The 24,643-nt window shown below is 38.1% G+C and overlaps 1 protein-coding gene across 1 annotated transcript in view; it reads right to left on the bottom strand.

Annotated features, from left to right (window-relative positions):
* The window catches only part of CUL1 (cullin 1), a 74,048-nt gene that overhangs the window by 35,000 nt on the left and 14,405 nt on the right, over positions 1 to 24,643 (bottom strand). The window contains exons 3-7 of the mRNA XM_024742840.1: positions 10,522 to 10,696; positions 8,264 to 8,431; positions 5,116 to 5,166; positions 4,769 to 4,859; positions 3,924 to 4,087 (exon numbers count right to left, since the gene is read on the bottom strand). Coding sequence (XP_024598608.1) covers positions 3,924 to 4,087; positions 4,769 to 4,859; positions 5,116 to 5,166; positions 8,264 to 8,431; positions 10,522 to 10,696 — 649 coding nt within the window. The remainder of the gene's footprint in view (positions 1 to 3,923; positions 4,088 to 4,768; positions 4,860 to 5,115; positions 5,167 to 8,263; positions 8,432 to 10,521; positions 10,697 to 24,643) is intronic.

Genomic DNA, 24,643 nt, shown 5'->3' with positions numbered 1-24,643 from the left:
TTCTCTTTGGCGTATCTGAATTGCTACTCTGGTGCTTTGGGGTCACTTTTAAGTACAATAAGGGCTACGTGATCTCAAGCACTGCGGACGACGGTCGATCTGATCACCTGGTCGATGAAGAGACTAACGGGAGATGCTATGGACAAAGGTATGATTCAAGGGCAAGATTCCATCATGCTACTCAGAACGACATGTTTCAATACATACAATTTAAAGCTTATGGACTGTTTACTTCTGGAACTTTCCATTTAATATTTTTCGGACTGAGGTTGACTGTGGGTAACTGAAACTGTGAATAAGGTGGGACTACTGTCCACAGGCCTACTTCCTTTTATTGCGATTCACAGATACTGCTTTTTTAAAAACAAAACAGAAACTGAAGGACTGTGGGTAGAGCGAGTGTATCAGCACCGTGTCTTCAACAGCCTTTGCTCACTTTGGGTTTCCGTGCCACATGCTGGTAACTCTCAAAATATTTAAACGTTTTCATTATTATTATTTGTTATGCTGATCTGTGATCAGTGATCTTTGACGCTGCTATTATAATTGTTTTGGCATCATTTAGCAATAAAGTTTTTTTAAATTAAGGTATGTAAATTGGTGTTTCTGACATAACGCTATTCTCCACATTTCATAGACTACAGTATGGCGTTATGCCCTGGGAAACCAAAAAATCCGAGTGACTTGCTTTCTCGCAGTCGTCTGAACCTGAGCCTGCAGTGTCTCTGAGGTTGGTGAAAAACCCAGGGTCCTGGGTGTTATGTCATTAGGTTTTAGGAAGGACAGTCACGTACATTCTTTGTTGACCTGAAGGCAAATAAGCTCTTGACCAGCACTGCACTTGGAGATAATCACGTCAGAACACCCAGATCAAATTCAGAATGACTCAATAAAGTTAAGCAACTAAAGACTGTTCCTATTAATTCTATTAGCATCAGTATGCAGGAAAAACAAAACGAAAAAAAAAAAAGACCAAAAAAGTAAGCAAATTAATGAAATAAGGTATATTTATTTTTAAAGTTTTAAAAAATGACATTAGAAACCTAGAAGAGTCACACGTCTTTTTCGTAGCTCAGATGAGACAGTAAGATATGCTAAAACACTAATATGGCTCAGGGGTGTTCATTCATCAAAGTCATCAGCAGAAGGAAAGCCAAAGATTCTCAACTGTTTCCACTAAAAGGTTCCTAACAACACAGAAATGGGAACATAGACCCCTCCAGGGAATTTGTACATCTAGCCCAAACTGGCTGTTAAAAGCAGAGTATTTCTTGAAAGTTCATGCTTTAACTCAATATCGTTCATGAGTTTTGTACTCTACTTCCTGATAGAATGTTTTAATATAAACGTGATTTCTTACGTTACTGAATAAAACGTGCCACAATTTATCCCATGGTTTTGCATATTCTCAGCATGTACTGAAGGTTCTGAACGATGTATGTGTGTAATACCAAACACACACCATGCTTGCTCTTTGCCAAGCATCAAATACTATATAATAATAACAGTAACAATAAATTGTCCCAAACTGAGGAACAGAAAGGTTAAGGTCAACTCCCTAGTAAATGGTGGAGTAGGAATTTTAAATTAGACCCATAGCTCAGTTTAAGAGGCAAGGCTACAGCTATAGGTAAGGGTAGAACTGTTCACACGGTTAAATCCCAATTTTATGCTCACAGAGTCTCTGCATTATGGACTTTCAGAATGGATGGATGTCATGTTTGGTAAGATCCAAACAGATTTGGGCCAAACCTTTAACGCCTCTAGGAAGAAATCCCCTCTAAGAGAGCAAGGATGCTGGAAGCACGCTCTCTGTTGAAGGCAGAGCTCACACTGGGTTGAAAATATCCCAGCCATTGGAAATGTTTGCTCCTCAAATTGTCTTTGGTTCCAGGTCCGATTTTTTTTTTTTTTTTTTACCATACGCGGGCCTCTCACTGTTGTGGCCTCTCCCGTTGCGGAGCACAGGCTCCGAACGCGCAGGCTCAGCGGCCATGGTTCACGGGCCTAGCCGCTCCGCAGCATGTGGGATCTTCCCGGACCGGGACACGAACCCGTGTCCCCTGCATCGGCAGGCGGACTCTCAACCACTGCGCCACCAGGGAAGCCCCCAGGTCCGATTTTAAAAGCAGATTTCCCTGTTTTGGGCGTGCTGACGTAGCTCTGGCCTACGAAGCGGATTTCCTTGTACCAAAGCACTACTACCTTCCTGGCTGTGGAGAGCAGGTAGCTGCAATTCACTAAGTAGTCTGCAAATTGAAAAGGAAGGCCTGAACCACGCTTGTGGATGTGTACCCCGATAAAAGGCCCCACTTTTAAAAACATACACAGTTTTAAAAGGATCACCATAGATAGCAGCGTTCAATAAAATATGTCTTTATGCAAACTACACTCTGCCAAAATGAAAAAATGAAGTAAGAGGCAATGCTTAGATTTAAAACAGATTTGTCAGGCAGCTGTCAGAAACTCTCTATAAGCTGGTTAGGTTCCAGACTGGCACACAAAAGCTAATTTAATCCGTAAGTATACACAAGGAACTATCACTACTCCAAGTACAATACTTCTTCTTCTTTTTTTGTTTTGTGGTACGTGGGCCTCTCACTGTTGTGGCCTCTCCCGCTGTGAAGCACAGGCTCCGGACGCGCAGGCTCAGCGGCCATGGCTCACGGGCCCAGCCGCTCCGCGGCATGTGGGATCTTCCCAGACCGGGGCACGAACCCGTGTCCCCTGCATCGGTAGGCAGACTCTCAACCACTGCGCCACCAGGGAAGCCCCCCAACTATAATATTTCTGAAGCGTTCCACTTTTGTTAGGTTTTGAGGTATCAGAAATTTGTTTGTCAAGGACTTTCAGCTTCAAACTTGTAAGGGCCACTTATAATCACTATCTCTTATGGGAAAATGCACTTGGAATGTCACAAATTGGGGAGGACCTTCTCTACATGGTTAGAAGGGAGAGCTGTTTGTTGCTCTTTCTGACTTACTAACTTTCGATCTCAGCACATGGAGAAAGTGATTCTGCAGTGCATTTACTCTCCAAGCAAACAGAGAATAAAGGGGAAAAAGCAGGTGTCAAACACAATCAGCCCCAGACTCCCTGGAAGTCTCCTTGCCCATCTCAGTCAGCAGCCGTAGCCTGTGGGCAAAATCCTGCCTGTAAGTAAACTTTCACTGGAACACCGCTGCACTCACTGTTTAGATGTTGCCATGGCTGCTTGTGCGCTACAACGGCAGAGCTGAACAGTTGCAAGAGAGACCACAAGGTCTAAAATATTTACCATCTGGCCCTTCATAGAAAGTTTGCTACCTCCTGACTTAGGTCACTCCTCAGAGCATAAGTCTGGGATACCTGTATTCCCAAGGAGAACGAAGAATAATTCCACTAGAACTTCACTGTAACATCACTTAATGTAGAAAAAGATTTACGATACAGACAGCAATCTTGGATTTTTTCTTGTCTGAGACTTTGATCCTGTTCTCTCAGAAGGACTTCTCCTCTAATGCAAACTTGAAGACTGCGTTATATAGATTTTTAGGGGATATTTCAGAAGCAAAAAAGCAAAAGCTTAAAGTTTGCAAATATTTGTTTCTTAAAAACTAGTTTCTCATTGACGTAAGACCGTGGCTCCCGTTAGATACACACATACATTCTATTGTAGTACAGTTCAAAACACGAAAGTCATACAGCTATTACGGTTATATCCTCCGATCAGTAAGGAGAACATTGAGCCATGATTATCAAATTAATTTATAAAAGCTCCTTGGTGAACTGGGAGAAACCATCTGCACCCGCTACAGACACTACAGGATAACAGTGCCTAAGAAATGACTTTGAAGAAAGTTGCATATATTAAAAAGAATAATTCGTCTGAGCAGCAATAACTTTTAACTTAAGCCTACTTTAAGTACTATGTTTAAGCTTACCTTTTTCATGTATTCAGTAACCGGGTTCTGCTGCAAGAATTCGGTGCTCTCTCTGGTATAAAATCTCTCTGTGTCAGCCAAAAACTGAGATTCAAAGGATTCTTTGTACACCGTTAGCGTTGGGCCCTTCGCAAAGGCATCATCTTCATTCAGTCCCAGTTCCACTGGAAGTAAATAGGAACTACATTTCAACTGCCCTATTTTTGGTTATATTTTAAGGAATATACTTAGGTGTGGCATTCAGTTTAAGTTATGCTTAAAAGGTAAGAATAAAATAACAGGGCATAAGAGAAATCTGTTATTCACTGGTAGTAAAGTATACTTTCAATAAAAGAAAAAAGAAAAAAGTCCAAGACACACAAAAGCAAGTAATTCTGATGGATGGCCAGGCACGTTCCAAGTTATCATGAAGTTCATTCAGAGAACGTTTATATTTCTAAAAGCTTACAAGAAGGAAGAATGCCTAATTCTAAACTTTCAAAGAAATACAATGCTACCTAAGCTTTTGAAATACTGTATTACTTTTTAGATTTCTCAATTCGGCTCCATTAATGACACTCTAGCATATAAATCCAGTAATTCAGTATGAGACCAGAAAAGAAAAGAATTCAAATGTCAAATGTCTAGTCCATCAAAATTTCCTTAGGGCACAAAGATCAAACAATTTTTATAATGGGTAAAATCAAACCGAATCACACTGACATAAAGAGAATTATGAGTACCTTTGTAAATGCTAACAATATTCTTGATAATACTAAACTATCTGAAAATAAATCTATTGGAGCACTGTTATGTAATTGTCACTTGATATACAACTTTGAATAAATTAAAGGGAAATTGTTTACCATAAGACTGTACAACTCCGCTTATCAGTCTTGTATTGATGGTTTCACCATTTCTTTCCTTTTCAATCAGTTTTAAAACAGCATTTGTTACCTTTAGAAAGGATATAGGAAGAAAACATGTAGATCACAAACTACAGTATGTACTGGGCTGGCCAAAAAGTTCGTTCGGGTTTTTAGCCAACACAACATTATGTTACTACATAGATCTTAAACATTAGACTCCATTAAATGAAAGACGAGAGGCACTCTTAGGACATCCCAAAGGAGTGAGGAAGACAATGGCTAAGAAATGAAATCTGGAAGGGGTTTCAAAAGGTAAACATGCACACACTCACACAAGTAGGTACCTGTTTATTCAATGGCCTGAAAAGACAATCTCTCCAAGTTACCAACGCAAGCTGGATGAAAAGAAAAAGGAACAGTATTAAATGGCTATACTTTTACTATGCTTTTTCCAAAGCTGAAGTCATAGGAAATAGCCTGAATCCTAGATTACATGTATCAATATTTCTAGATTATAAACTTGGTAAAAATCATCATGATGAAATCAGAGAGCCATTCTCTTAACAACTTCAAAAGGTATCAGAGTACAGATGTTTATTAGCTCACATTTTAATAGTTGAGAGAAAAAGAAAATCTGGATTTTAGGAGAACATACATATTAGCCTAAAGGGCAACGGTGGATTTAATGTATAAAATTGTTCTCTGACTCAAATGTACGTTTTGACCTAACACATTTAAGAAAGATAATTCCATTTATCACAGTTTCCTAATACTCAGTAAAATAAATAACAGATCTTAAATATCGAACAAGTTCTGTATCTTTATCATGGTGTTTTATGTTACACGGATGCATACAACTGTAAATGCATCAAACTGTACATCTTAAATGAATGCAGTTTATTATACATAAATTATTCAAATTTCCCATTTTACTAGTATGTGTGTGTATGATGCATTTTAAAAAGTTTTGGAACTTCTCAACAGAGGTTATGTCAGAAAGTTACTGTAAAATGTTCCCCCAAAGGGAAATGTTACAATTCATATATGGTTTTTAAACTGTTGAGAAAGGTATTATTCAGTTAAGTTCAAACTCAAATTTATAACAATTTAACACTCAAATACAAACCGCTGAGAAATTAATTTAAAGGTAAATGCTATCAGTCTTATTTTCCCCCAAATTTAACCATAGATAAAACTGGGTTTATGTAAGATAATACAGTTCTGAAAAGGTTATGTGTAAATTTAATTTACAAAATGAAAAAATTTCTACCAAGAAAAGGGCAACCTGAAAGCACTATTTAAGAGAAAAATATTTTTAGTAAAGCATGAACAATATATACTCAAGTACTATTAGAATAAAAAGGTTATTTCAGAATTAGGAATTATGCTACCAAAAAAGACTCCGGGAAGAAAGTCTTATTTTTCAGGAAAAATACACCCTGTGGGGCGCGGTCTGAAGGTAACTCTCCCTGTGCAAACTGGCCACTGCTCCTCTTCCCACACTCCTCAGACCTGTCAGTGCAGGGGGAGGCAAGGCAAACGCAACGTGTGGCCATCAACTTCCAGTAAAGATACTGCACCTTTCAAAATAACTTTTCCTGAACATTTTTCTAAGTTAAGGCAGCACTAGGCAGACCTCACTTGACTTGGGATAATTCGTCACTTTGAAGGAAGAAAGGCAAGATAAGAAAGCAGGACTGAAGGTAAACCAGAGAAAGTTCAGGACAGATTCAGGGAAGAAGTCCTGCTGAATCCCTTTAACGTGTTAATAATGGAATTAGTTTACGTGCTCTGGTTGACTGGAAAGGAAACCCACAACTTTCTATAATTGAAGAGAAAGACAAAATTATCAGGGAAAAAGGTAGATCTTTATAGTTCATGACAAAGCATCCCCGTCTTCTGGAGAGTCTGGAAAATGCAATGAGGCATCACTGCACAAGAACTGTTCCATGTGTCAACTGATATTCGAGCTTTAAATGAATTCAACAGGCTCCCTGCGAGAGCAGGCAAAGGAAATACTGTTTCTAGAGAGACGTGTTAACTGGCCTTTGCTGTGAGTTATGGCTGCGTATTGCATTTCCAAACTGACTACAGCATTTAGGGATGTAGAAAGTACGAATTTTGAAAGTAAAAAAAAAAAAGAAGAAGAAAGAAAAGGAAAAAAAAGCAGTCATATCTTGAAAACAGTACACAAAAAAGTTTAAAGACTATAATAATTTTTGGGAGCATGTGATGTTATTATAGCGCATATATATGGTGTTTTAAGTCAGGCAGCCAAGAGGAAATCAACGAAAATCACACTGATTCCTACACTGACAACTTTCAGTCTCAAGAAAGCATTTGTAAGTGGAAAAGAAAAGGTGGACTACAAAAGACTCAAATCAAAACACTAAACCTAGAAAGTTCTGTTAAAATTATATAACGAAGTACCATTATGAAGCAATAACCGTTTGGTATAGAAACTGAGCCACACAAATAATAAAAATTTGTCATGCATCTATGGCACATTTCTTTTAATTAAATTTGCCAAAAGCAAAGCAACAAAGCATTGCTATTATAGCAACATTCTTGGATATGGAGATAATCTCATTATGCAGAACTTGACATTTTAAAACCACTCGTTCAAAAAAGGTACTGTCTGTATATCTGAGAGCCTACTATGAACAGATAGACTGTTCTGCTGTTCTGAGTCCTCCCTTGACTGGTTCTCAAACTCGACAGTGTATCAGAATCACCTGGAGGGCTTGCTAAAAACACACTGCTGGGCCCCAGCTCCAGAGTCTCTAGTTAAGTCAGTCTAGGCTGAGGCCCAATTACTTGCATTTCTAACAAGTTCCCAGGTAATATTGATGTTGCAAGTTTGGAGACCACACTTTGAAAACCAGTGAGCCTGGAAAAAGCTCACTTGACTGAAGAAACATACTAACGAAGGTGATTTAACAATTCAAATTTTGCCTCTTCAAAATTTATTTCCATGCAGTCTTAAAAAAAAAAAACACCCTCAATTTTGAATTCTGTCAAGGGTCATGACTCCTATTACTTTGTATATTGAGTGGGTAGAATGGAATTTCACATCACAGTCCCCTCCGTGAAGCAGTTTCCCAGACCCCAGAAGACCGTGGATGGCTGATCACTGAGGCTCAAGTCCCAAGTAAGGGACCCGCTTTGCCTGCTGTGGCCGGGATGCAGGACTTGCTGTGCTAAAACGGGGACAGCTCCAGGCTCAGCCTGATGGTCGGTCAGATAATTGAAGAAGAAACTTTTAATAAGTAAATGCAGAAGCGTGCAGGCTGTATTTTAGAACTCCAATTACTCATCCTTCTCTTTTCTCGCCACAAAATATCTAAGGGCCACTTACTGATAAATTAAAGCAAAGGAAGTTATAGCTCACCAGTCTGAAAACTGCTTACTATTTGCCTAGATCTCCTACTGGGAAGGAAGATGTGTCCCTAAGAGAACACACATTTGAAAGGTGTGTAAAAAAAATCTTACGGAGTAGATTTCATAGATCCCTTTCCGTCCTTCGTCACACTCGCGGCGAACCCAGTGTCTATTGAGGTAGGCACAAATCCCATTCAGCACCTTGCTTGAAAACCGGTAGTCTTCCCACTGTTGAGTGTAGAACTTCAGTACACTCTCATCCATCAAATCTTCTCCGTCCTAAAGACAAGTTCACTAAAGCTTTAAGATGACTAATTTGTCACATGATAAATTAGAGATAAAAGTTAACTGAAATAAATCTATTGCATTAAGATACACTGATGTGTATGGTTTCAGATGGGTTCTTTGAATTATTCTGTATATAAAACATGCTCATTTACTACAAATTCTCACAAGAAAGTAGCTCGTGAGGATTAAAGAGAATTTTAATGGAAATTCTTTGATCTCAGACTAGAACATTTTTCATGGTATTAACATGCATATACATTCATAAAAAGACTGAACTTTTTAGAATATGAGGGTAATTCCTTTATATTCACAAATAAGGAATTCACCTCAACTTACCCCTATTTCTGATATTTTCTGTTAAAAAATTAATTAAACTGTCCAATTAACAATTTGGACCACGGGGCTGATACTATTCCATTTTTAATGCATCTTCTTCATTCATTAAATTTACTTAAAAATTATAAAAATCTATAGCTCTCTGTGGTAATCTGCTGCATTTTTGTAAAAATAAAGTATACAGTATAATGGTGCAATATTTCTTCTTTAACGAGGCCTCACGAGGAAAATGTTCATTTACCAAATTATTTTTACTGAAATGTCTACAACTTAAACCACAAATTTTTATTTGAAGGACAGTAACTTGAAATTTTTTCTTAGGTATTAATGACATCTACAAAGTTAGGTCCTACCCTTTAAAAATGGGGCATGAAATTGCAGTATAATTAAAACGTGCCGTAGCAGAAGAGCACTCCAGGGGGAGCTGGGAGAGGGCAGCCCCTCCATGAACTAAGGCCCTGGGGCCGTCCCTGAACTTCTCAGCCTGGGGCCCTTCAACTGGCAGAATAAAAAGCTCCACAGCATGGAAGCTCCATAAATACACGCTGCACAAGTGATCCGACAAGCTACACGAAAACCTGACCGTATCTTGATACAACCAAATCTGTGTTCATTTAAATAACAAGAAATGAACCCGAACATGTAAAGCTAAGCTATTCTGGATTATAGTAGATGACCTTTTTTAGAATGCAAAAATAATATCGCTGATGGCATGGCTGTCAATACCTTTCAAAACACAATACACTGTTCCTCACTTCAATACTAAAAAAGAGTAATTAATTCCAGTGTTCACTTTACGAAGTGTTGTGAATAAAAGCAAGGAGGACACAGTGGCTTCATCAAGACTGCTTAGGAACGTGGAAAATGATACCATCTTAGTCACGATTTGTGGTCAGTCGATTATGGTCTGTTAAAATGATGTTAAGTTTCCAATTACCTTGTAAAATATATTAAGAAAAACAAATGTGGAGCGTGCTGAAGTTTTCTGCCTGTTATCTGTGTAAATAAAAAATCTTTCAAGTATATACACAGAGTGTGCAGACTTCCCAGGGTACACACCCTACATAATGTGCGTAGCACCAGATGAAGAAGCCACTTGCCCATCCTGTGGCTGGATGGAAGGCATCACACTGCCTTTGCTACAGAGGATGGAGACTGAGGAAGAAAAAGGCGGAAGATGAAGGGGAAAAACCACATCACTGTCCAAGCAAAAGGCTCAGAGCAGGAGGAATGAATGTTCGTGGAGAAACCCACCCAGCCAAGGGCACAATTTCCTTACAGTTCTGAAATGTACCACAAGGCCATGTAGAAAAGGCAAGAACACATTGGAAAATGTGATTACCAAAGGCTGGATAACCTTACAGTCTTTTATACATTTTGATACAGAACAGCACATTGGGTTCAGAATACAATACAGGTAATCTGACTTCATAACCATATGCTTTAAAAAGGTTCATCAATCTCTAACCACCAAATACCAAATGGTTAGTAATTTAAGGAAAGTACTACTATGGTGAAAGGCTATCAAAAACTTCTAATTTAACAAATCAAAGAACAGAATATGGGCTTATGAAGATTTCATCTTCACAATAGGTAAATGACTAAGCAAGAGCAAAACACCTTCAGGCACGTGTCAACGCCAAAAACAATGACAGTGAAAGATTTAACAACAACAGAATCATTATTTCACTACTTTTTTTTTACATTCTTTTATAAATGCTCAGTATACATATAAAACATCTTACCTTCAGAAGATTTGTCAAGTAATTCTTCAAAAATTCTTTAAGCCGTTTGTACAACTCCAAGCCAACAAACTGAGCTCCCCCTGGCGTCTGCCCCTTTTTTGATTTAGAAGGAGGGACACCAGCCCCTCGAGCTTGGTTTGACTGGTGAACACTCGTGCAGTAGTTATAAACGTGACTTGGAGAAAAGTCAAGGAAATCAACAGGCATCATCAATGTCAACAGTGATTAATACGAACATATTTTCTTATAAGATACTTCAGTATCAATGTTTCCCATGTATCAACCAAAACCTGTTAGAATGGAAAAAAGATCCCATTCACACACCAATAAAGCTAAGAGTCAGCCAGCCGAGGAGGATGGAACACCCTGGAGGAAGGTCACCAAGAAAACTCTGGACCTTCAAGATCGTCTAATGCCATTACCTTGTGGAAAACTGTCCTGAGAGTATATTAGAAGGTAAGAAAAGAACTGGCAAATGTACAAAGAAAAGGGTGCAAATGAAAAGAAAAAAAGCAATTATCTACTTCAGGGAAAACAACAAGCTATAACCATAGTCTATTATAATGCTTTGCTATGAATACTTCCAGAAGCATCCGTCATAAATATAAAAATAACCAAAACTTTAAAATTATCTGTAAGTGGATTTAACCAAAGCTACCCTCTGAGAATGAAAAATGAAAAGCAGAAGACATGGCAGTGAAAGAGACGGAGTCCTCTATTACAACTGAAAGTCATGGATGCCTAAAGCTGGCCAATCAGAAAAGAGCAGGACCCAGGCACTACGGAGAGAGATGGAGATGTGGTCTCTCTCTTTTTTTAATAACCTTTAATACTATTTCAGTTTATCTGCATGTACTTTACTTGGATAAAATTAATAGAAAGACACCAATACTGATTCAGACAGAAAGAAAAATCATGAAACAGAATATTCTGGTGTATTTAAGAACTTGCTATATAAAAACCATTTCAAGTCAGCAGATAAAGATTATTGAATAAATGGCATTATAGGTGATTTCAAAAAAATTTCGTATTCCAAAATATATTACAAACAGATTAAGAATTAAAATATACAAACTGAAACCATAAAACAAAGAATATACACACAAATACTTTCTTGATCTGAGGTTGGAGAAGGCCTTTCTAAGCAAAGTCATATAATCACTTCATCTGAAATTCTGTAACTATTTTAGTAAGAGATATCTTAAAGTTACTACCTTTAATAAATAAAGGTAATTTAAAACAATGTGAAAAAAATTAATCTCTAAAGAAACAAGGATTCCAACAGAAAATCCAAAAGCTAAAAGAAATACGTATTCGTAGCCAAAAACCTAAAAAACCCCTCAATCTCAGTGGTAATCAAAGAACTATGCCATAAAACACTGACTCATTTTATTAAATATTTCAAATATAGACAGAATCACAGATTATAATACACAATGAACTCTTGCAAACTCATGACCTAGTTTGGACAAATCTTATTACATTCCCATGCTTATGTCTCATTCCATCCAAACCCCCCTCAACTTTTTAGGAAATGAAATGATACAGAGTATACCTGACATACTACGAACTCTTCCCTAATCGCACTCTTCCTCCCCCTTTCCCTAGGGGCAAATGTCCCCGTGATTTGGTGTCTAACGTTCCTATGAATGTTTTATACTTTACTGTGTAACAATATATGAAATTATTTTGCACGTTTTCAAATTTTAGATTACACAAACTGTAACACGTTGTACATCTGCTTCTGCCAATTTGTTTCTGACAACATTTGAGATAGTTACAGCTGTATGTAATGTACTGTATAGTACAGATTTATAATTTATCCATTCTCTCGTTGCTAGACCCTGCTAACGATCTTTTGGCAGGTTCCAAATTTTGGCATGATTTTACTGTATTTTCTTTTAAATCTGACATTTCTAATCCACCTTGATTAAAACTGTATATAACATGAAGAAAAGTGATTTTACATTTCTCTGCATAGAAAACCAACGGTTCACAAACCACATATTAAATGGTCTATCCTTTCCCGACTATATGTATTGCTACTTCTAGATAACTGTCCATTTCAATAAACTTTTCAAGTACACTGCCCAGTTCAGTCTTCGTTTAAAAAATGCCTGCTAATTTTATTGTCCCCTTTTTAAAATATTTTTATTATTAATTTTGCCAGAGGCTTGTCTGTTAGTCTTTTTAAGGAACCAGTTTGAGATTTATCCATTTTCATCACTGTACCTGTATTTCTATTATTTTCAATCTACTTCTTTCTTTACGTTTGCTCTCTTTCTATAAATCCTCGTTTGGTTGCTTAGCTTTGTAATTTGTCCTCTTTGCTCTTCTTAATATAAGCATTAAAACCTACAGACTTTCTGGGCTTCCATGGTGGTGCAGTGGTTAAGAATCCGCCTGCCAACGCAGGGGACATGGGCTCGAGCCCTGGTCGGGTTAGATCCCACATGCCACGAAGCAACTAAACCCGTGTGCCACAACTACTGAGCCTGCGCTCTAGAGCCTGCGAGCCACAACCACTGAAGCCCTCATGCCTAGAGTCCATGCTCCGCAACAAGAGAAGCCACTGCAATGAGGAGTCACGCACCACAACGAAGAGTAGCCCCCACTCGTTGCAACTAGAGAGAGCCCGCGCGCAGCAACAAAGACCTGACGCAGCCAAAAATAAAAAGAAAATAAATTTATTTAAAAAAAAAAAACAAAAAACCAAGAACAATCCTACAGACTTTCTGCTCTACACCTCTGTGGCTAAATCACCTAAGTCTGATATGTATTTTCCTTATTCAGTTATATTTTCTTTTTTCCATTGCTAGTTATCTTGATTATAAGAGTTTAGAATTTTTTAGATTTCCAAAGTGTTTTTTTTAACCTTTAAAAAAAATCCTTTAATTTCTTTTTAAAATTAATCAGAGAGTGTTATCTTTTGGATAGTTTCTTTAAAATATGATGAGGGGGCTTCCCTGGTGGCGCAGTGGTTGAGAATCTGCCTGCCAATGCAGGGGACACGGGTTTGATACAAAAAACCAAGAACAATCCTACAGACTTTCTGCTCTACACCTCTGTGGCTAAATCACCTAAGTCTGATATGTATTTTCCTTATTCAGTTATATTTTCTTTTTTCCATTGCTAGTTATCTTGATTATAAGAGTTTAGAATTTTTTAGATTTCCAAAGTGTTTTTTTTAACCGTTAAAAAAAATCCTTTAATTTCTTTTTAAAATTAATCAGAGAGTGTTGTCTTTTGGATAGTTTCTTTAAAATATGATGAGGGGGCTTCCCTGGTGGCGCAGTGGTTGAGAATCTGCCTGCCAATGCAGGGGACACGGGTTTGAGCCCTGGTCTGGGAAGATCCCACATGCCAACGGAACAACTAGGCCCGTGAGCCACAACTACTGAGCCTGCGTGTCTGGAGCCTGTGGTCCTCAACAAGAGAGGCCGCGACAGTGAGAGGCCCGCGCACCGCGATGAAGAGTGGCCCCTGCTCGCCGCAACTAGAGAAAGCCCTTGCACAGAAACGAAGACCCAACACAGCCAAAAAATAAATTAATTTTTTTTAAAAAAAAGATGTTTTTAAAAAAAATATGATGAGACTTGTAGCCAAAGATGTAGTGATTTTTCTTTACATGTGCTTGAAAAAATGTCCACTCTCTAACTGCTGGACACATGGTTTGTTAAAGCAAGCTGGTCACTTTTCCTTTTCAGATGTTCTGTATTGCCAGTGATTTGTCTGTTTATTAACTACTGAGAAATTTTTATTAAAATCCCCCTATCCAGTTATGGGTTTGTCAATGAGTCTTATAATTCTCTAAAAAATCTGCCATATATTTTGAGGCCCTGTTACTAAGTGTACAAATTTAGAATTATGTTCTTTTTTATCCTTAGAAAGTAACCATGTTTGTTCTTAACAACAGGGCCTTAGAAAGCTATCGTATCTGATGTTAATAGGGTTTTTCCTATATTTTGGTGAGAATTCATCTCAAATACCTGTATTCCACCTCTTTACTTTCAACTTTTATATCTCTATGTTTTGGTTTGTCTACCGTGAATCCCCACAGTAAGATTCACTCTTGAAACAGAAACTGAGTCAGACAGTCTCTGATGGGCAGGTGCAGGTTTGCTTTTAAGATTATACTGTTTTCCACTGCTATCTCGATTAATTTCTACCACCTTATTCTGCATTTTCTATTTTAATTTTTTTTCTCTGTGCTTCTTATTTTCTCCCCCTTTCTCTTATATTGGATTGAGAGTTTCCTTATTCCACTGTAGTACTTTTGTTATGCTGGAGTTACACATATTCTTCAAATTCTTTTAATGGTTACCTTAAAATTTGGCATGCATATTTTGCTTTCACCAATTCTGGTAAATTCTTGGGTCATTTCCTCTTCAAACACTTCTGGTCCCCTTTCTGTTTTCTCCTAGCTTCTCTGCTACATTTTCATGTCACCTCCTTATCTCAATTTATAACTTCAGTTACTTCCATCACTTTATCTTTGTTCAAACTTCCTAATTTTTCTTGATCTACCTACCACATCAAGTTAAGTAATTCTCTATCAGCTGTGTCAAATTTGCTATTTTTAATAATTTTATTTTACATTTGCAGATTTTCCCTATTTCTTTAAAAAGATGTCTTATTGTCCATAGTGTTTTGTTCCTTTATATTCTTGACTCTTTTTTTTTTTTCCGGACACGCAGTCTCAGTGGCCATGGCTCACAGGGCCAGCCGCTCCGCAACATGTGGGATCTTCCCGGACCAGGGCACAAACCCGTGTCCCCTGCATCGGCAGGCAGACTCTCAACCACTGCGCCACCAGGGAAGCCCCATTCTTGACTCTTTTACACCACTAATTGTTTTTAATACACTTAGAAGTGCTTTCTAAAGACCTTTCTGTTTGAAGTTCTTCAGGCTCTAGTTCTGCTGTTTGTGCTATATGCTGACTTGTTCACGTGGACCGAGACTCTCCTCACTTTGTAACTTTGGGGTTTTTTAAAAACTCATTTTCAGTGGGGCTTTCACATTAATTTCCCAGCTTGGGGAAATCCCCCAGCAAGCTGGCAATGCAAACTCAAATCCCAAAGACACCAGAGGTGACAAATTCTCAGGACGGATTCCCCCTCTACTCCCCTCACATGCAGACAGACCTTGGCTCAAACTACTTTCTTAGTGGCCCACCTGGGAGAGTGGGTCGATTATTTTGTTTTCCAGTTCACCTTTACACTAAAGATTTCCACGGAAACATCAGCTTCTTGGCCGGGCGCAGGCTTTGCTCCTGTTCTGTGTGACCACTGCTTCCAGCCTACCCGCCTCTCGCCCAGATCCTCGGGTAGCACAGAGTCTCACTTTGTATCTAGCACTCAGTTCGGGGTGTTTGGTTCTAGGGAATTTTTTAGGTTACCTAGTTCAGCCTAACCTTTATTTCTCGGCAATATATTAATCTCTAGCTACTAAATTAACAAAGGTTTTAAAAACAAAACAAAACAGTCAAACCCAGTGATAGCCAAAGTGCAGGAACATGGGAGCATCTATCCATTGGAGGTCAGAGCATACACTGTTATATTTTTTTCTGGAATATAATTTGGAAATATTCAAAATTCAAGTGCATTCTTTTTGATACAGTAATTATACTCACAAGCATTTATCATAGTGAAATTATCATGGAAGTATACAAATACTTTAATTTAGCTATCAAACTATCACAGCATTGCTGAAGATGATAAAAAGAATTCTAACAACCTACTTGTCAAACATAATTAGTTAAATACACTGTTGGATTCACCTGAGGATACAATATGGAGCTTTTAATACTGTCAGAGAATATAGAGTGGTTATAAAAACTGCAATATATTTACCAAATCTCACCTAATCCAAGACTCTGGTCATAATATGTATCATTACTTTAAGTAACACTACAAAAATGCTGCCAATTAAAATCTGACACAGTGCGTTTAGATGGGATTTTTTTTCATACTGACTGACTAAAAGATTAGTGGTTTAGACTTAAAAAGATTTATCACAACGTTCTTGTAAGCAAATAAAGAAAAGCTGAGAGCAGGCCACAGCCCATAGCCCACGGTGGGGTTTCTTTCTAATCTGCTCCCATCCTGAGCTTGGCTTGATATTAAAAGGTTTTGTTCTTTCCGGCCATATTTGGGGCAGGTAACTGGGCACAGGTGCAGGTAATGAGCACCTGACCAACCAGGGAGCCACGCCGCCCACTAGGGGTGCACTCAGCCCTGGAGTCAAGGAACGTGGGACATGCATAGATCCATACAGAAAGACGTTAAAAAGGTTAACAGTAAGTGCAAAGCACAACTTAGAAATGAGCATTTTAGTATGGTTCCTTTGGACATGTAGATAAAGTTTATGTATCTGTCCAGACATTAATAGTCATTACTTTGGGAGAGCAGGGCTAGCAAGGTTTTTTAAAAACTTTTAACTACAGAATTCTTTCTTCTTCACAAAGTATTCTTTGTGCCCAGCACTCTCACCCCACCATTACTTCCTTTCAGCCTCACCTCCTCAAAGAGGACCTGGAAACAATGCAAGGAACCCTGGGCCTCACAGAACAGACTAAAAGGCAAAATTTTAATGGGGGAAAAAAAAAGAAGCCCTTAAAAGCTCTTTTAAAATTTCTACCCACAGTTTAACGTTCATTCCCAAATTAGCATCACCCTCACCATTATCCAACCAGGCACGGAAAACATGAGACAGTGCTGACTAGAGACAGTAGTGGTTAGGAGCTGTCCTGCTTTATAAAACTTAGGTTTCCTTCTATCAACTTACATCTAAATTAGATGAAATAACGAAGAACTTATAATAAAAAGCAAGCGTGCTATGATCCACCCCTCCCAACCCACAGCAGCAACCGCTTTTAACTGTTTCTTGATTTAGTTCTTGTTTTTCAGGCAAATAGACACATCTTCAAATCATACGCCTGTATTGTCTTTTGACTAATTAATCTTCGCGTAAGTTACTGAATTCCTGCCAACAGAAAACCTCTCTCGTGGCCATCCCCAACCCAATCCTGCCACGGCAGTGCCCATGTCACTGTGGAGCCTGTGAGAGTTGCCACTGAAACTTCAGGTTCTACTTAAACTTTGGTTCTGCGATCAGTACCAACGTATCTAACCACGTTTCTGTGGGATAGTAACTATAAACTTGAAAAAGTGTAAAAAGAACTGTCTGAAGGCACCAGAGAGCAACCAAAAGGTGGCTTATACTGAAGAGTATCCTAGTCTTGGAAGAAGGGAACGGCACAACCCAAGCCTATAGACCTAAGAAACAGGAAAATGAGATGCACTCAAGAGAAAAGCAACAGAGACCAACCTGGAGGTGACCTGTCTCCAAATTAGGAGACAAGGATTTTAAAGCAACTATTATAGCTATACTCAAGGACACAAAGAAAAACAGGCTCAAGCAAATGAAAATTAATTGCAGTAAAAAACAAGCTATGAAAAAAAAAACCCAAATAAAAATTACAGAACTGAAACACATATTACCTAGAATAAGTTACTTAGTGGACGGGCTTGAGAGCAGAGTGGAAACGAAATAAGACTCATGAAGACAGACCAACAAAAATGATCAATTCTGAAGAAGAAAGAGGGAAAAAAAAAACTGCTGAAAACTAAAGGGGAGAAAAAATATTAAAAGTAGACTTGTAACATACAGCAAAAGAATATCACCACTACAAAGGCCAAATGACAGTGGAATAACATCTTTAAGTGTTGAAAGAAAAAAAGAAACCTATCAACGCCAAAATTCTTTATCCAGTGAAAATATTCCTCAAAAAGGAAGGCAAAATAAAGGTAATTTCAAATAAAATAAAACTTAGAGACTTCACATAGTACAGACTTAAATTCTAGGTAGAGAGGAATTGATATCAGGCTGAATCTTGGATCTTCAGAAAAGACTGAAGAGCATTAGAAGTAGTAGATATTTGGGCAAATATAAAAGACTATTTTTCTTAATTCTTTAAAATACAAAGAATGATTTAAAACTAAAATTTATAATATTGTCTTGTGGGTCTTAAAACTATTTAGATGTAATATAAAGGATGAGCTTGGGATAGTGAGTGGAACACTGCAGTTACAAGGTTTTTCTATGTTTTCTGTGATGTCATTCAATATCAACTCTAAGCAGCATATTAAAAAAGAAATAAAAGGATACGTACTGTACTCGCTAGAGCAATCCACACACACACAGCAGAGGAACAGCTAAAAAAGCCAGCAGATACATTAAAATGCCATTCTGAAAAAATTCAAATAATCCAAAAGAAGAGAGGAAAGCAGGAACAGAGTAATTTTTTTATAGGGCAGAAAAAAAAATAAGATGGTAGGCCTAAAAACCAACCTATTAATACTTATAATAAATGTTAGTAGACTGAAACCTACAGTCAAAAGGCAGAAATGATCAGAAGGGACAAAACAGCAAGACCTTTCAATATGCTGTTAAAAGAGACACAATTTAGATATAAAGACACAGACAAATTGAAAGTAAATAGATGGAAAAAGATTATCATGCAAACACTAAGCCTAAGAAGGCTGAAGACGCTACAACAGTATCAGACAAAACAGACTTCAACAAGACAAAGTATTACCAGAGATGAGAGGGACATTTCATAATAATAAAAGGACATAATCATACATGTATGTTCTCCTAATAGCAGAGCTTCAAAATACATGAAGCAAAATATGACAGAGTAAAGGGAGAAAAAGAGAATGCCACAATCATAGGATAAGATTAAAAATCCCTCTCTCAGCAACTAGACCACAGGCGGGGAAGGGGGGAAAGGAGTCATGACACAGACGACCTGATTGACACTATCAATCACCTTCACCTAATTCTATACCCAGTGGATGCTAGTAAACTGTCTCTCTCAAAGAAGAAAAGAAAAAAGCCCTGACTGGAGCCTTAGCAGCTATCTGTGGGGTAAGACTCCCTCCACAGCAGATTTCAAGCTACCAACATGACACGACTGACAGGGAGTTGGGGAGAGATGTGCATAGTCATCTCCCACAAGCCAACAGGATCCTGCCCCAGTCTACACCCGACAAATTCACACTCTTTTCAACAGTACATTGTATGCTCACCAAATAGGCCGTTTTCTGGGCCATCATGGCCCTCAATACATTTTAAAGGACTGAACTCATATAGAGTTTATTCTCTGACCAAAATGGAATTAGAAATCTGCAACAATAAGCTACCCTGGAAAACCTCTAATATTTCTAACTGAACAACACACTTCTATAAAACCCAAGGGTCAAAGAACAAATAACAAGACATAAATTGTTTTGAACTAAATGATAATGAAAATACAACAAATCAAAACTTGTGGAATGAAGCTAAAAATCCTTACAAAGAAATTGGTACCTTCAAATACTTACACTAGAATAGGTGAAGATGACATTAAGATGACAATACTTCTTATTATTAAGATGACAAATTGATCTACAGATTCAACACAATCCCTATCAGAAGAATCCCAGCTGACTTCTTCGTAGGAAGTGACAAGCTGATTCTAAAATTCATATGGAATTGCAAGGGACCCAAAACAATCTTGAAAAAGAGCAAAGTTGAAGCCCTTACACTTCATGATTTCAAAACTTACTACAAAATTACAGTAATCAAGACAGTGAGGTACTGGCATAGGATAGACACATATATCAATGGAACAGAATTGAGAATCTAGATATAAACCCATGTCTCTGTGGACAACTAATCTTTGACAAGGGGGCCAAGACCATTCAATGGGGGAAAAATGGTCTTTCAACAAATGGTGCTGGGACAACTATATAGTGACATGCAAATACATGAAGGGGTCCTTTACTTCACACCGTATATAAAAATTAACTGAAAATGGATCAAAGACCTAGAACTAAGAGCCAAAACTATAAGACTCTTAGAAGAAAACATAAAAATAAATCTTCATGACTTTGTACTTGGCAAGGGACTCATATATGACATCAAAAGCATGAGCAACCGAAGAAAAAAATGAACTGGATTTTATCAAAATTTAAAAGTTTTTCGTGTCAAAGAACACAATCGAGAAAACGAAAAGACAATCCAAAGACTGAGAGAAAACAATTTATCAATCATTTATCCGATAAACTATTTGAATATGTAAAAAACTCTTACAACTCAATAATAAAAAGACAATCCAATTAAAAAATGGGCAAAGGCTCTTAACAGACATTTCTCTGAAGAATGCATAAAAATTGCCAATAGATACATCATTAGTCATCAGGGAAATGCAAATCAAAACCACAGTAAGACACCACTTCATACCCATTATTAGGATTGCTAGAATCAAAAAACTCAGATGGCAACAAGTGCTAGTCAGGATGTGGAGAAACTGGACCCCTCACACACTGCTGGTGGGAAAGTAAAACGGTATTATCATCCACTTTGGAAAACATTCTGGCAGTTTTGCAAATGGTTAAACATAGACCTACCATCTGACCTAGAAATTCCATGCCTAGGTATCTAACCAAGAGAAATAAAAGCATATCCATATAGAAACCTGTACACAAATGTTTATAGCAGCACTATTCATGATAGCTATAAAGTGGAAATAACACAAATGTCCATTAATTGATGAATGGATAAACAAAATGTAATATCTATATCTATACAGTGGAATATTATTTGGCCATAAAAACAAAGGAAGTAGTTATGTATGCCACCACATGGATGAGGCTTGAAAACATGGTAAAGTGGAAGATGCCAGACACAAAACTAGTCTACTCAGTTTACTATAACACAATACCACAGACTGGATGGCTTAAAAAACAGAAGTTAATTTTCTCAGAGTTCTGGAGGCTAGAAGTGCGAGATCAAGGTGCCAGGGTTGGTTTTTGGTGAGGCCGCTCTTCCTGGCTTGCAGATGGCTGCCTTCTCCCTGTGTCCTTGAAGAGAGAGCTCTCTGGTATTTTTTCCTTTTCTTATAAGGACACCAATCCCGTAGGATCAGGGCCCTACCTTACGACCTCATTTACGCTTATTTCCCTAAAGGTCCCATCTAAATACTATAAAACTGGGGTTAGGGCTTCAACATATGAATTTGGGGGGGCATACACTTCAGTCCACATATTATATGATTACATTACATAAAACGTTCAGAACAGACAGATCTATAGACAGAAAGTAGATGAGCAGGGAGGAGGGGGACTATGGGAGTAATAGCTAAAGGGTACAAGGTTTCTTTCTGAGATGATGAAAATGTTCTAAAATGTGATGACTGAATATATCTGTGAATATACTGAAAACCACTGAAATGTACATTTTAAATGGATGAATTGTATGGCATGTGAATTGTATCTCAATAAAACTGCTATTAAAAAATATTCACTGTAATCCCAATTGTAATCCAGAAACTTATAGGGTAGAAATTGAAAAGCTGACAATAAAACTTATAGAGAATGCAAAGGACCTAGAATAGTCAAAAATCTTGGGGTAGGAGAACAAAGTTGGAAGACCTATACTACCTGACTTCAAGAGTTTTCATACATACAGTAATTAAGAAATTACAAAAAAATGAAAACACCAACCAATAATCCCACATAAATATAGATGTAAACATACTGCACAAAATAGAATCAAATTAGTAGTACGTCATTCCTTTAGGATGGATACATATCAATGAAACAGAATTCTAGAAATAGAACCTACTTATATTGTGACTTAGTTTTAACGAAGGCACCAAAGCAACACACTGGGGGAAACAAATGACGCTGGAATAACTGAAGAACCACGTGGGGGAAAGATTAACCTCAAGCCCTACCTCACACCACACACAAAAGTTAACTCAAGATGCATCATAGACCTAAATGTAAAAGCCCAAACCATAAAGCCTCAAGAGGAAAACACAGTATCTTTGTCATCTAGGCAAAGGTTTCTTATAGGTCACAGAGGATGATAATTGTAAAAGAAAATAAAACAAATTAGGTTTCCTCAAAATAAAAACAACCTGCTCACTCAAAGACACCATTAAGAACAGGAATAGCAAGCCTCAAACTGGGAGAAAATAGTAGCAAGATATATCTTGATGATGTGATAAAATGCTGGCATCCTAAATATATTAAGAACTCCTACAACTCAATAATAAAAAGGATATTAATCCAAAAGTTAAAAAAAAAGAAAAGGGGGCGTCCCTGGTGGTGCAGTGGTTGAGAGTCTGCCTGCCGATGCAGGGGACACAGGTTCGTGCCACGGTCTGGGAAGATCCCACATGCCGCGGAGCGGCTGGGCCCATGAGCCATGGCCACTGAGCCTGCGCGTCCAGAGCCTGTGCTCCGCAACGGGAGAGGCCACAACAGTGAGAGGCCCGCGTACCGCAAAAAAAAAAAAAAGAAAAGAAAAGTAAAAGACTCAGATACTTTACAAAAGACGACATACAAATGGTCAACTAGCATATGAGAAGGACTCAACATCATTAATCACTAGGGAAATGCAAATTAAAACCAGGAGATACCACAACACTCCCACAAGAATGGCTGAAATTAAAGAGAATGACATTCTGAGCAGATGTTGGCAAAACTGTAGGACAACTAGAACTCAGAAACATTGCTCACATGAATTCAAAGTGATACAGCCACTCTGGAAAAATAGTTGGCTAGTTTCTTATAAAGTTAAACATACTATTACCATACATTCCAGCAATCCCACTGCTGTGTGTTTGCCCAAGAGATATAAAAGATGTCCACTTAGATGTTCATAGTAGTTTTATTCTTTACAGCCAAAAACTGGAAACAGCCCAGGTATCTGTCATTACAAGAATGAATTAAGAAACTGTGGTATTCATACAATGGAATATTACTCAGCAGAAAAAAAAGGCGGGGGGGGGGGTTAGGGAAACTGCTGCTACTTATGATAACATGGATAAATCTCAAAAATATCAAGTGAAAGCAGCCTTACATGAAGTGGTACACACTTCCTTTGCACCACCTGGTACATACTTTCCTTTAGATGAACTTCTAGGACAGGCCAAACTAATCTATGGTGGTTGCCTCAGGGGAGGCCAGGATTAACTGGGAAGCATTAAGAAACTTTCTGTGGGGATGATTATGCCCTGTATCTTGGTAGGGCTTTGGGTTACTTGGGCAAATGTGTTAGTCAAAACTTACCTACTGGAAACTATAAACAAATATCAAACTCCAACGATGTACATGCCTAAGCATTTAGGGAGAAGTGTATCGATGTCTAGAGCTTACTCTGAAATGTATGAAATAAAATGGATGGATGGATATGGGGATTCAGGATAGACAGATATGTAATTAAGCAAGTTCAGTTAAATGGGTCTTCACTCTAAAATTCTTTTGACTTCTTTGTATGTTTGAAATTTTTTATAATAAAAGGTTGAGGGACTTCCCTGGTGGTGCAGTGGTTAACAATCCGCCTGCCAATGCAGGGGACATGGGTTTGAGCCCTGGTCTGGGAAGATGCCACATGCCACGGAGCAACTAAGCTCGTGCGCCACAACTACTGAGTCTGTGCTCTAGAGGCCGCATGCCACAACTACTGAGCCCGCGGGCCTACAGCCTGTGCTCCGCAACAAGAGAAGCCACCGCAGTGAGGAGCCCGCGCACCGCAACGAAGAGTAGCCCCCGCTCACCGCAACTAGAGAAAGCCTGAGCAGCAACAAAAACCCAACGCGGCCAAAAAATAATAAATAAATAAATTTATCAAAAATAAATAAAAGGTTGAAAACTCCAAGACAGAAAATAACATATAACCCTCAGAACAAAACATAAAGAACACTTGAGCCTCTGATGTCATTTGCTAAAGACAATTAGACATGCTTTATTACCTAAAATCAAAAGCAAAGATACGAAACCAGTCATTTGTAAAACTGCTGAACAAATGCCTGTGTACCACTTTGGTCCTTTTATTAAGACTTACTGTAATAACGGTGCTCCCGGCTAATTACATTATGATGGGCTAATCACTTAAGACAGGTGGTCAGACTCCAACTATTTCAATATTTGAGGCTGCTAAATTATGTTCATTTCCCTTAACTGTGCCTCTTCATAATGACAGGCTTAGGGCTTCTGATATGCCTTACATGCTACTCTTGGTAACTGAAGGCTGGGTTCCACTCAACACACTCATGGTCTTAGTTCCA

The sequence above is a fragment of the Neophocaena asiaeorientalis genome, unplaced genomic scaffold (assembly GCF_003031525.2).
Source record: "Neophocaena asiaeorientalis asiaeorientalis breed wild unplaced genomic scaffold, Neophocaena_asiaeorientalis_V1.1 scaffold798, whole genome shotgun sequence".
NCBI classification, from domain to species: domain Eukaryota; kingdom Metazoa; phylum Chordata; class Mammalia; order Artiodactyla; family Phocoenidae; genus Neophocaena; species Neophocaena asiaeorientalis.
Note: the sequence above shows the minus strand (reverse complement) of the source record. Positions and strands in the feature narration are given on the sequence as shown.